We start from the raw sequence: 12839 nt of genomic DNA, 5'->3' as shown, positions 1-12839 counted from the left end.
AAGTAGATTCTGTCAGACTCGTTCCATCCTGGAGTGGTCAGCGACTCATCTTTATCAGGATGGATATTTTTGTGTTTATGTTTGCCTTTCCTGTTGCAGTGCCTTGGCAAACACCACCATCCAAAGACTTAACACATTATCCAATTGCTTTATGGTGAAGAAGATAGGAAAACAAACACTTATCAGAAGATCCACTGGTCCTAACATACTCTACCTCGGCTGAAGCTGCCCAGAATCACATACCTAGAGAGTAGTGATTGTGTGATTCTGTCCTTACTCTCCTGAATTGTAATCCAGTAATTGACATCATCCTTAAAGACATGTTTCCTTTCACACACATTTTATCACTGTGTGTTCTCCTGTGTTGGGCCCTTGGTAAATTCACCTGCACAACAAGGCAACTAAACCAAATGATGTATCAGAGCCTGGTCAATTCTGATACTCTGGACCCAGAAGTTTTTCTACATTTAGTGATATATTTTTATAGCTTATTTTGGAAGTGCACTCAATAAACATTTGGAGAAACGTTCAACCTTGCTAATAGCCAAATAATTAATCCATCAGTGAATATTCTGTTTGGACACATAATGTGATCAGAAACTCTGAGATCCTGGATTTATGCTCTATTAGGGCAAAGATTTTTTTCTGTGTTTTTTTTTTCTTTCAGTGCTGTTTTCCAGACATCTCTTGCAGCCTAGCACACCAACGGTGCTTAGTTAATAAGAACTAACAATGGTTATTGATAAAATGCACTACTTTTCATAATCCTTATGCAACTGTTCTGAACTGGTAGTAGCATAAATGGCCACAGGACTGGAAATCCAAGGTGAGGTGCAGTGATAGGAAAGTGAAAGGAGGGGACGCAGAGGGTAGAACTGAGGATAACAGAGGAGTCAACAGAAGAGGTTGAAGTACCTAGAAAAAGTACTCACAAGGCAGCTCTGGGCAACGTCACTTACTTATGGAGGACAGGTGAGAAGCATAACTCAGTGTGATTAGAAGGTAGGATTTCTTTAGCAGCCACCTGCTGCTACCACTGTCAGCTCAAAAACCCAGGACTAGTGTTCCCATCACTGAACATAGAGTGTTATCCTGAGAACTTTTTGTAAAGCCCTCTTGATGTCCCTGTTCCGTAGGCTGTAGATGAAGGGATTCAGCATTGGGGTGATCACGGTGTACATCAATGAGGCAATCATGCCCCTCCAGGAAGATGCATCAGAACTGAGATACACACCAAACGCTGTCCCATAGAAGAAAGAAACCACAGACAAGTGAGATGCACAGGTGGAAAATGTCTTATACTTCCCATTAGCTGATGGGATTCTCAGGATTGAGGAGGCAATTCGGCTATAGGAGAAAAGGATCCCTGAGAAGGGAACAATGCCAAGAAGGCCAGTCAACATGTATTGCAGGATGTGATTGACCAATGTGTCTGAGCAGGCAAGCATGAGGGCCTGAGCAAGTTCACAGTAAAAGTGTGGAATTACCCGGTTGGTGCAGAAGGACAGCCGCAACATTAAGAGACTCTGGATCAGGGAGTATGACAAGCTGATGAACCAGGACACAAGAACCAGGAGGCCACAGAGCCATGGGTTCATGATGACTGTGTAGTGCAAGGGGTGACAGATGGCTACAAACCGGTCATAGGCCATCACAGTGAGGAGAAAAGTGTCCATACCTCCAAAAACCATGAAAAAATACATCTGGGCGATGCAGCCTGCATAGGTGATGGATTGGCTCTGTGTTTGGATGTTCACCAGCATCTTAGGGATGGTGGTGGAGATGAAGCAGATGTCAGCAAAGGACAAGTTGGCGAGGAAGAAGTACATGGGGGTGTGGAGGTGAGAGTCAGAGCTGACGGCCAGGATGATGAGCAGGTTCCCGAGCACGGTGACCAGGTACATGGACAGGAAGAGCCCAAATAGAATGGGTTGATGCTCTGAGTCTTGGGAAAATCCCAGGAGTAAAAATTCTGAAACACTCGTTTGATTTCTTGGTTCCATGTTGCCAACACATCAGCTAGATGATTGAAGAAGGGAATGCACATGAAATAGACACTAGACAAACTCTAGAGTCTACTTTTTTATTTCTTGAAATGAAGCATTGGGCACAAAAGCCTTCACACTTCAGAATGTAGGAATCCTACATTCTGTTGTTACACACAACATTTAATAAAGTTGATCAATCCCTGTCCATAGGCCTTTGGGGCCCTCATTTATCCTTTTTATTTAGAATCATCAAATCTAAAAATTCAAGAACAATTTTGGACATTTGAAATAACATGACCCAAACTTACTCTAACACAAATGAGGAACATGAGGTCTGGTGAACACAGTAACTTACTGTGGATTATCTGCCTTGTGTGGGACTCAAAAAAGGGTCAGGCAACTATGTCCCAGAGGTGAGAAAATTTGAAAGTATCTCACATATCTGGACAGACTATTGCAGGATGAGTAGAATGTAGGTTTACTCCTCAAGTAAAAAATAAAGGAAGAAAAAAGAAAAGGTTTTCACAAAATAATAAATCACATGAACAAATACTTAATGCTTAGTGTACCAGGAGCCATCAACATCCTGCAGGAACAAGGCCAGACGCTCCTTAACATTTTGTGCTTGACTAAATGCTCTTTATTTGTGAAGTTAAGGAATTGGTACACATGTCTAACAAAAATGTAGATATCAAGGTTTGCACTATTTCAGTACCATTAGATACTACAAAGGTCCCAAACAGAACTTTGAGACTTAATCTCTATGGTGCTCATCAAATACCCGAGGAAGCATAGAAACTGCTCCAGGATGTTGACACAGGAGCCCAAAAAAATGAGAGTCAGATGCGGCACTCACAATCAGGTGATGATTCAATGAGGCTGGGAAGAAGAGGAGCCCACCTACTCTCCTACTCTCTTTGTTTCTGGTCCTGAGGTCCTGTACCCAGATATAGAGGAAGGGGTCCTATAACCCAGGATGCTGAACAGCATAAAATCATAAAATGATCTTCAGTGTTGTATTTTGTCTCGTTAGAAGTATTTTTGCACAACTACTATTCTGTAATGCCCCTAACTACAAAGGGAAAAAGCCACCATTGACTGTCATCCCTGTCAGTCCTCTTAGGTATGAAAATCAAAGTAGCAGGGAAGAGGTGGCTGAAATAGGTGAAGGTGGTCAAAAGGTACTAACTTCCAGTTATAAAACAAATAAACCATGAGGTATAATGTGCAGTATGAATACAGTTAATAATATTATATGGTATATTTGAGAGTTGCTAAGAAAATAGACCTTATAGGGGCACCTGGGTGGCTCAGTCGGATAAGTGTCTGACTTCAGCTCAGGTCATGATCTCGCAGTTTATGAGTTCCAGTCCTGTATCTGGCTCTGTACTGACAGCTCAGAGCCTGGAGCTTGCTTCAGATTCTCTGTCTCCCTCTCTCTCTGCTCCTCCCTCACTAGTGCACTCTTTCTCAAAAATAAATAAAAAATATTTGAAAAAGAAGAAAATAGATCATATAATTTCTCATCACCAGAAAAAAAATTTTGTAACTATGTGTGGTGGCAGATGTTAACTAGACCTATTGTGGTAATATGTCAAATATTATATGTGCAATGTGATGAATCATTATGTCATATACCTTAAGCTAATATAATATTACATACCAATTTTACCTAAAAAAAAACAAACAAACACAAAAACCCCAAAGCAAAGTGTGTGTCTGGAATGATAAAGATGGTCACGTTGTAGGCAAATTGTTTAAGTATGAATGAACGTCTTTGTTCTGACCCTTGGTAGGTGGGCAGTTTGCAATCACCTCTGGTGGCTTCTGGTCAGGTGAGAGGTATTCAAAACAGAAGGTCACGACTCATCTTTAAAGCATGATAGTTTGTAAAAATTTTCCTTGACTTTTAATAGATGTAGCCTGCTCCCTTGCATTCTGATCTGTTTTGAGCAGAATATCAGAGTACACAGGAAATGCCCACAATTCTGTATAATCCCTGGGTGCTGTGTGTCAACATCATCAACTGCATTAGAATTCAGTAAAGCCATTTCTTAGAGGGACTGGATTATGATTCAAGCCGGTCATGAAATGATGAATTATCACATTCATCTTAAGAAAGAGTTTCTTATAGATTAGAAACATTTTATCTTATGGCACAAAAACAGACACATAGACCAGTAGAATAGAACAGAGACTCCAGAATTGGACCCACAAAAGTATGGCCAACTAATCTTTGACAAAGCAGGAAAGACTATCCAGTAGAAAAAAGACAGCCTCTTTAACAAATGGTGCTGGGAGAACTGGACAGCAACATACAGAAGAATGAAACTAGAACACTTTCTTACACCATTCACAAAAATAAACTCCAAATGGGTAAAGGACCTGAATGTGAGACAGGAAACCATCATAACCCAAGAGGGGAAAGCAGGAAGAAACCACTCTGGCCTCAGCTGCAGCAATTTCTTACTTGACACATCTCCAAAGGCAAGGGAATTAAAAGCAAAAATGAACTCTTGGGACCTCATCAAGATAAAAAGCTTCTGCACTACAAAGGAAACAATCAACAAAACTAAAAGGCAACCAACGGAATGGGAAAAGATATTCGCAAATGACATATCAGACAAAGGGCTAGTATCCAAAATCTATAAAGAACTCACCAAACTCCACACCCAAAAAACAAATAATCCAGTGAAGAAATGGACAGAAGACGTGAATAGTCACTTCTCTAAAGAAGACATCCAGATGGCCAACAGGCACATGAAAAGATGCTCAACGTCAGTCCTCATCAGGAAAATACAAATCAAAACCACACTGAGATATTATCTCATGCCAGTCAGAGTGGCTAAAATGAACAAATCAGGAGACTATAGATGCTGGCGAGGATGTGGAGAAAGGGGAACCCTCTTGTACTGTGGGTGGGAATGCAAACTGGTGCAGCCACTCTGGAAAACAGTGTGGAGGTTCCTCAAAAATTTAAAAATAGATCTACCCTATTACCCAGAAATCGCACTGCTAGGAATTTACCCAAGGGATATAGGAGTGCTGATGCATAGGGGCACTTGTACCCCAATGTTTATAGCAGCACTTTCAACAACAGTCAAACGATGGAAAGAGCCTAAATGTCCATCAACTGATGAATGGATAAAGAAATTGGGGTTTATATTCACACTGGAATACTACTTGGCAATGAGAAAGAATGAAATCTGGCCTTTTGTAGCAACAAAAGGATGGATGGAAATGGAGAGTGCTATGCTAAGTGAAATAAGTCATACGGAGAAAGATACCATATGTTTTCACTCTTATGTGGATCCTAAGAAACTTAACAGAAGACCATGGGGGAGGGGAAGGAAAAAAAAAGTTAGAGAGGGAGGGAGCCAAACCATCAGAGACTCCTCAAAACTGAGAATAAACTGAAGGTTGATGGGGGGTGGGAGGGAGGGAAGGGTGGGTGATGGGCATTGAGGAGGGCACCTGTTGGGATGAGCACTGGGTGTTTGATGTAAACCAATTTGACAATAAATTTCATATTAAAAAAATAAAGATTTATGATCAGCAAAAAGAAAGAAAGAAAGGAAGAAACATTTTATCTTAGGACGAGAGCTTAGAAATTAGAGGTGAAAGATACAACCATTTGTCATTTATACTTTCCCCTTTATTCATGCACCAAATACATGTTGGTCTTCTGTTTCTATTCTGTTTCTAGGATCTAGTGTTAGTGGGCAATTTTGTGGAGCCAGGCAGGATGTAGAGAAGAATGGAACTAGGCTGTTAGTCACTGAAAAAGTCCTGGAAGCCATTCTGCAAGAAGGATTACTTTGGGACAGGCTAAGTGTTAGCTGTTGGGGGTACAAAGATTAATGGTGTGGTTTTGTCTTGAGGGAGCCTGCCTTTCAGGGGTAGTGGTGGATACAGAAACCAGTCATCGTAATACAGTGACTTAAAAGCTAAGGTAAATGCAGTCTTCAGAGTGAAGTCGAGAAAGGAACCACAAATACAGCCTGAAGTGATGCAGTCAAGGAAGGATTCCTGGAGGAACAGATCCGTGGGCAAGGAGTTGTCTAGGTTGATGACTGAACATGGGCTTTTCTGGAAGAGAAGGCATCAAGGAAAAAGGCCCATAAGCAAAAAGCTGCATGGGACAGTGTGCTCTTAGCAATTTGTTGCAACACAAAGTGGTACATGGAAATGGTGAAGAATGAGGTTGATGAGATGAGCGGGGGCCACATCTCTGGGAACCTTGAAAAAAACAATGGATAAAAGGATAGGGGCTATGTAAGGACTGTGACTGAAGGAGTAACATGATCCATATCACGATTTTCCCTGGTGCCTGGAGTGAAAGATAGATTTAAGGCAGGCAAACCAGGGTCAAAGGGAATGGGGTTGGGAATACTCACCTCATTAAAGTTGAAGGGACCACGTCACCAATTTTAGGGAAGAGGAACAAAGATGAAGAGGTGAATAAATTGTTCCCATGTCTTACTAATGATTCCGTGTTTCCTGATAAGGGTGAGACTTGACACCCAAGAGGAATCAAGTGAAACTATGAGGAAGGGATATGTGAAATCAGTGTCTTCCAGAATGTTTCCAGAGCTGAAGGGGAGGGTGTCAAGAGGGGACTGGACATTGGACCTTCCTGTGTGCTTTGCTCTTCCTCCCACATCCATCGTGCGCATGTCTTTATACACTGCAGCCCTAGATACCAGGGAACACAGACTCTTCACTCTTGAATATCTCTATGAGGACCACAGATGAAGGTGAAGAAGGAAGAGGAGGGACAGGTCCTTACGGAGAAACAGGGTATGTTCCCCAGCAAATGAAGGTGGTAAAGAAGGATTCAGAAAGGATTTATCTGGTCTGAGTGAAGGTGAAGTCTCTGGAGTTTTGGGGCCAGGCGATAGGAGTAAAGAATAAGAGAAGATCCATATTGCATAGTCAAAGACCTAATAATCTATCAGTACCTGGGGGCATCCATTTGTGCACTTCCGACTGGTAACTGTGCCATTACACGGTGTGGTCCTGGATAGTGCTGTGGTATCCAAGAGCAGACTGGGGGCTTAACTCTTCCTCCTCAACCCTATAATCTCCATCAACCATCCACCCAAATAACATGCAAGCAAAGTAAAAGCTCACTAACAATGGTAAGGTAGCCATTCATCCTCCCAAAAAACTGGCCCCTAGAGCTCCTCCTGCATGGATACCATGGGGTGTCCCTGCCACAGGCTTAATAGTAGTCAATGCCCTTTCTACCCAACCACCTCTTTTCTCTATTTCCCACAACACTTACTGGGCTATGCATGCTTGGCAATGTGGGCTCACCACTGGGACCGACTCCCTGCATCTTGTTCTCTCATGGAGGGTAGGCAATGAAGAAACATTTGTTTCCCCAAAGAGAAGGGATACAGAGCCAGGCATGTAATGCAGGGTGTGTCTGATTTTTCCTGGCAAAGGCATGGGTATCTTGGGAGTGATACATGGGCCTTGGTGACTATAAGTTGATATGTTACAGGTTTGGTGGCCCTGGGGAATGAATCCCCTGTGAAGCTTGTTAGACAAATTGATCAATGGATTTTCCATTCCCTGATCAATTTGACTCCTGATAGGCAGGGACCACACAGGAAAGGGTCTCTGACCTGCCAATTCCTTATCCCTAGGAGAGTAATAGTGGGGTCAGCTGTGACACCTCTCTTCTGGGTCCCTTTTCTTTGGGAAGAATTTTTCCAGTGTTTCTTAGATCTCCTCCTGAAGACAACTGACTTGTAGTATTCACATCAGGCAGATGGCTGAGTAATGAAGGATCCCAGGATTCACTTGGGTAATGGTTCTCAAACTTCTGGCCTGTGTCAGGATGACCTTGAATATTTGTTTAACTAGATTTATTTTTAATTTAGTTTACTTTTTAAGTTTATATATTCTGAGAGACACAGAGAGAGAGAACAAGCAGAGGAGGGGCAGAGAGAAGGAGAGACAGAATCCCAAGTAGGCTCTACACTATTAGCACAGAGCCCATTGTGGGGCTTGAACTCACGAACTGCAAGATCATGACCTGAGCTGAGATCGAGAGTCAGACTCTTAACTGACTGTGCCACCCAGGTGCCCCTTTTATTTAAATAGATTTCTGAGTTCCGTCTCCAAGTTTCTGTCTCAATATGTCTGGTTTGGGGCCTGATAATTTGGATTTTTCACAACCTCTAAATTTTGCTGGTCTCTAGGACACTATTTTGAGAATAGTTGCCCTAGGGGAGTTTCAAAATGTAAGCTTTATCAAAAGTATCACCTTGGGCTCTTGTTAATGTATAACTTTCCACCTTATTCCAGACATATATGGTCAATATCTCCAGGGGAAGAGGCTGAGAATGTACTTTGAAAAAAATTTACAACAATTTTACTTTACTTTATTTTTATTTATATTTTATTGTAGAGATAGACACAAATATATAGGTATGGATGGATATATATCCACAATATGTATATAATAACATTTTCCATTTTAAGAATTTTTAAGTGTGCAAGTCTGTGGCATTAAGAACATTCACAATGTTGTACAACCATCACCACTATCCATTTCCAGAACTTTATCATCATTTCCAATAGAACACTGTCCCCGTTAAACGAATTCCACATTCCCCCTCTCCCAACCATTGAAAACCCCTATTCTACTTTCTGTCTCTATGACTTTGCCCGTTCTAGGTACCTCATATAAGTGGACTCATAAAGTGCTTATCCTTTTGTGTCTGACTTATCTCACTTAGCATGTTTTCAAGATTCAACCATGTTGCAGCATGTATCAGAATCTCATTCCTTAGGGCTGAATAATATTTCATTGTATGTATATATCAAATTTTGTTTATTCATCTATTTTCATCCTTCGGCTATTGTGGTTAATGCTGGGATGAACTTCAGCAAGAATCTATTTGACTTTCTGCCTTAAATTTTAGGGGGCATATACCTGGAATTAATGGATCTTGAGAATTTACTATTTTTATCCTTTACTATTTTATCCTTTTTGGATTTACTATTTTATCCTTTTGAATTTCCTATTTTACCCTTTTTGGATGTATGGATGGTATGTTTCTGACTGCAATGGCATATGACCGATTTGTGGCCATCTGTCATCGTCTACACTACTCAGTCATCATGAACCCACATCTCTGTGGCTTCTTAGTTTTGGTGTCCTTTTGTGTTAGCCTTTTGGACTCCCAGTTGCACAATTTAGTCATGTTGCAACTTACCTGTTTCAAGGATGTGGAAATTTCTCATTTCTTCTGTGACCCTTCTCAACTCCTCAACCTTGCCTGCTCTGACACTTTCACCAATAACGTAGTCATGTATTTTGTTGGTGTCATCTCTGGCTTTCTCCCTATCTCAGGGATCTTTTTCTCTTACTATAAAATTGTTTCTTCCATTCTGAGAATCCCATCAACAGGTGGGAAGTACAAAGCCTTCTCCACCTGTGGCTCTCACCTGTCAGTTGTTTGCTTATTTTGTGGAATGGCTATTGGAGTATACCTTGGATCAGCACTGTTGCCTTCTCCCAGGAAGGATATGATGGCCTCAGTTGTGTACACCGTAGTCACCCCCATGCTGAACCCCTTCATTTACAGCTTGAGGAACAGGGACATCAAGAGTGCCCTATGGAGGTCACTCAGAAGAATAGGTTAATCTCAGTATGTGTGCATTCCTTTTTGAAGTGTGTGTTGAAAAAATCAGCCAAACCAAACATGTAGATCAGCAAATACTGCTTTCTGGGCCCCATTATTTTTTCAGTCTCATGGTTTTCATTCCTCTTCATGTTTCATACATGAATACTATTTTTTAAAATTTGTTTTTAATTGGATTGGAGGAGTATTCTGGGACGCTTTGTACATCATAATGAATGCATGAGAAGTTCTCGTCAATGACCCTGCTATCCAGGGTGCATTCTTCCTTTTATGTACTTAAAATTTATATCCTTTCCCATGGTTTCTGTTTATTTTCCATACAAATTTTGCATCTGTCAAAGCTATTTATCCGGGTAATGTCTAAATATGCCATTACTGGTCCTCAATCTTGGATTTATTTTTTAAGTTTATTTATTTTGACAGTGAGAGATAACACGAGCACACAAGTGGAGGAGGAACAGACAGAGGGAGATAGAATCCCAAGCAGCCTCTGCACTGTCAGTGCGGAGCCCAATGTGGGGTCAAACTCATGAATGGTGAGATCATGACCTGAGCTGAAGTTGGACACTTAACCGACTGAGCCCCCCAGGCACCCCCCAATCATGGATTTTATAGAATATGCTGAGAAGTTTTATAACTAATGATGACTGAGTCTCATCACCAGAGATTCTGATTTAGTTGGACAGGTGTGTGTCTAGGTATGAGGATGTTTTAAAAAGCACCCAAGATGGTTTAGTTGTGAGTTGCTAAAGAGATCAAGCTCAAAAGGCTAAGTTATAAAAAACGTACTGTAGCTCGAAGCAAGGGGTTTCTTCAAATATATTGTCCTTCAACACTATAAGCTTTTCCTTTGTGCTGGTTTTTAACTCTTTCTGCTCCAAACTCATCCTTCTATACTTATCTTGTAATGCTAAAGTGGGTCTCTTGAAATCCCTGCTTTGTTTTCCATATATATTTTTTTTTCCCAAAATTTTACTTAAATTCCAGTTAGTTAATGTATAGTTCAATATTAGTTTCAGGTGTAGAATTCGGTGATTCATCACAACAAGTGCCCTCCTTAGTACCCATCATCCATCTAGCCCATCCTCCCACCCACCTCCCCTCCGGCAACCCTCAGTCTGTTCTCTACAGTTAAGAGTTGTTGCATAATTTGGGGGCGCCTGGGTGACTCGGTTGAGTGTCCAACTTCGGCTCAGGTCATGATCTCACAGTTCATGAGTTCAAGCCCTGCATTGGGCTCTATGCTGACAGCTCAGTCTGGAGACTGCTTTGGATTCTGTGTATCCCTCTCTCTCTCCCCCTCTCCCCACTCATGCTCTGTCTCTATCTCTCTCAAAAATAAACAAACATTAAAAAAATGAAAAATGCGTTGTTACATATTTTTAATAATGGTCAGCAAATTATATTACACTCTAAAATTAAGTAAAGTTCACTCCTACCTCTAAAAACCCTAAGCCCTTGGTATTTATTGGCTTCCATCTGTCACCACATTTTCCCATCTTTTGCTTTGACCTGAAGTAGCTATTTACTCAACTACCTACACTTAATTCTCTTTATTAAAATAATCCATTGATTTTTTTTTCTTGCCCGAACCCTGAAAGTTAAATTATAACATGAGGAGAAAGGTGTGTAATAAGTTGTGTGCAGTTGGAATATTGCATAATGAGCTCATAAAATAAAGGTGGTTTTAAATACAGGTTTAGGAATGTACAACTGAGATCTAAGTCTGGGAATCCTATTTCCAGTAGATGAGTGGCTCTAATGGTGTCTGAGGATTATAAAGTCACAAATTTCATCATAAATAAATTGTACTTTGTCCTCCTTTTTAAAACATCCTCAGCAGCAAAGGTTTATGTTGTCAGCAAAGGTGAGCTCTTTTCTTTGTCTGGTAACAAACAGCCTGTTTAGGACTTCACTTTGTTGCCTTACCGTCTTGTCTTCTGTCACTGATAAATCAGTCTTTGGGCTCCATTTGGTATCCATCTTTCCTTAGAAATGTCATACGTAGTTTATTGGTAGTAATCTTGGTTCTCTGAAAACCTGTCCAAAAGTTACTTTAATTTATCCTTTTACCTCTATGGTAAATCATCTATCAACTACATGGATAAGGAACTTGATATTGGAGAAAGGCATGAAATTGACAGATGATGAAGCCAAAACAGTTAGCGGGAAGTTACCATCCAAGAAAAATTACCACATTTCTATATTTGCCTATCCATTTATGCAGACCTAAGTGATGGCCAAAGAACCTTGGTAAGGGGGAAAGTGATGCCGCTTTTTCTGTCAGATGGTAGACTGTACCCAGTGGCAGCACTTTGGTTTTGTTTGTTTGTTTTTAGGTTTAGATTTAGAAGAGTGCTGAGCATGGGAAAAGACTGGAAGATTCATACAGCCATGTAAATGTGGTGTGACAACACTTGATCAGAATAGGAAACTCAGAAGGAGACTGGGTGGTTCAGTCAGCTGAGTGTCTGACTTCGGCTCAGGTCAAGATCTTGTTCATGAGTTTGAGCCCTGCATCAGGCTCTGTGCTGACAGCCTGGAGCCTGGGGCCTGCTTTGGATTCTGTATCTCCCTCTCTCTCTGCCCCTCCCCCTCCCATGCTCACACTCTGTATCTCTCTCAAAAATAAATAAACATCAAAAAGAAAAACACCCCAAAACCCAAAAAAGAATAGGAAACACAGATAATAGAAAAAAATGTGGGATAGGAAAATACTCCATGGCCTGGTATTGGCTCAAAAATTTGCAAATTAGTAAGTCAAAGTTCTTTTCTGAGCCCCAGAATCCTCAGCAGCAAATTAAGTGCAACAGTGTTTATCCTCTGAGGCCATGCAATAATTATATATAATTTTGCCATGGACCAGTCAGATGGTATATGGTAATTCTTATTATAACATTAAGGAAGTTAATTTAAATAAACATTCCAGTAATTTATAAGTAACTTGATGTTACAAACAGTGTGACTTTGAGTATGATACATAACACATTTCTATTTAATTTCTTATCTGTAGAGTTATGATAATAAGAGTATCTAAATGAGAGGCTGATTGAGAAGATATCATCAAATGTAATGATAGAACACAATTTAGGATATAGTAAGGGATCGATAGGGCAGATTGTTGTAGTATATTGACAGGCCAGTGTATAGTTCCAACATATAGGCTTTGTAGGCCAAAATTTGACTTGTA

General features: G+C 40.7%; 2 protein-coding genes across 2 annotated transcripts; one reads left to right on the top strand and one right to left on the bottom strand.

The window, feature by feature from the left end:
- Positions 1-1070: 1070 nt before the first annotated feature.
- LOC122208587 (olfactory receptor 7D4-like) lies at positions 1071-2006 on the bottom strand. Its single transcript, XM_042919801.1, has one exon. It carries the CDS (start codon positions 2001-2003, stop codon positions 1071-1073), a length of 933 nt encoding a protein of 310 aa, XP_042775735.1. The 5' UTR covers positions 2004-2006.
- A 538-nt stretch (positions 2007-2544) lies between these two features.
- On the top strand, positions 2545-9650 carry LOC122208457 (putative gustatory receptor clone PTE01). The gene is made up of 2 exons (XM_042919573.1): positions 2545-2673; positions 9024-9650. The coding sequence occupies exons 1-2, from the start codon at positions 2545-2547 to the stop codon at positions 9648-9650; spliced, it is 756 nt and encodes a 251-aa protein (XP_042775507.1).
- The last annotated feature ends 3189 nt before the right edge of the window (positions 9651-12839 follow it).

The sequence above is a fragment of the Panthera leo genome, chromosome A2, assembly GCF_018350215.1.
Source record: "Panthera leo isolate Ple1 chromosome A2, P.leo_Ple1_pat1.1, whole genome shotgun sequence".
NCBI classification, from domain to species: Eukaryota; Metazoa; Chordata; class Mammalia; order Carnivora; family Felidae; genus Panthera; species Panthera leo.
The sequence above is the reverse complement of the archived record's forward strand: the minus strand, read 5'-3'. Positions and strand labels throughout refer to the sequence as shown.

Bases quoted from the DNA above. Each gene is read 5' to 3' on its own strand.
- LOC122208457 (XM_042919573.1), top strand. From the start codon at position 2,545: ATGCTTAGTGTACCAGGAGCCATCAACATCCTGCAGGAACAAGGCCAG. The intron at 2,674-9,023 runs TAGATATCAAGG...TCCTTTTGAATT, and splicing joins ACACATGTCTAACAAAAATG to TCCTATTTTACCCTTTTTGG.
- LOC122208587 (XM_042919801.1), bottom strand. From the start codon at position 2,003: ATGGAACCAAGAAATCAAACGAGTGTTTCAGAATTTTTACTCCTGGGA.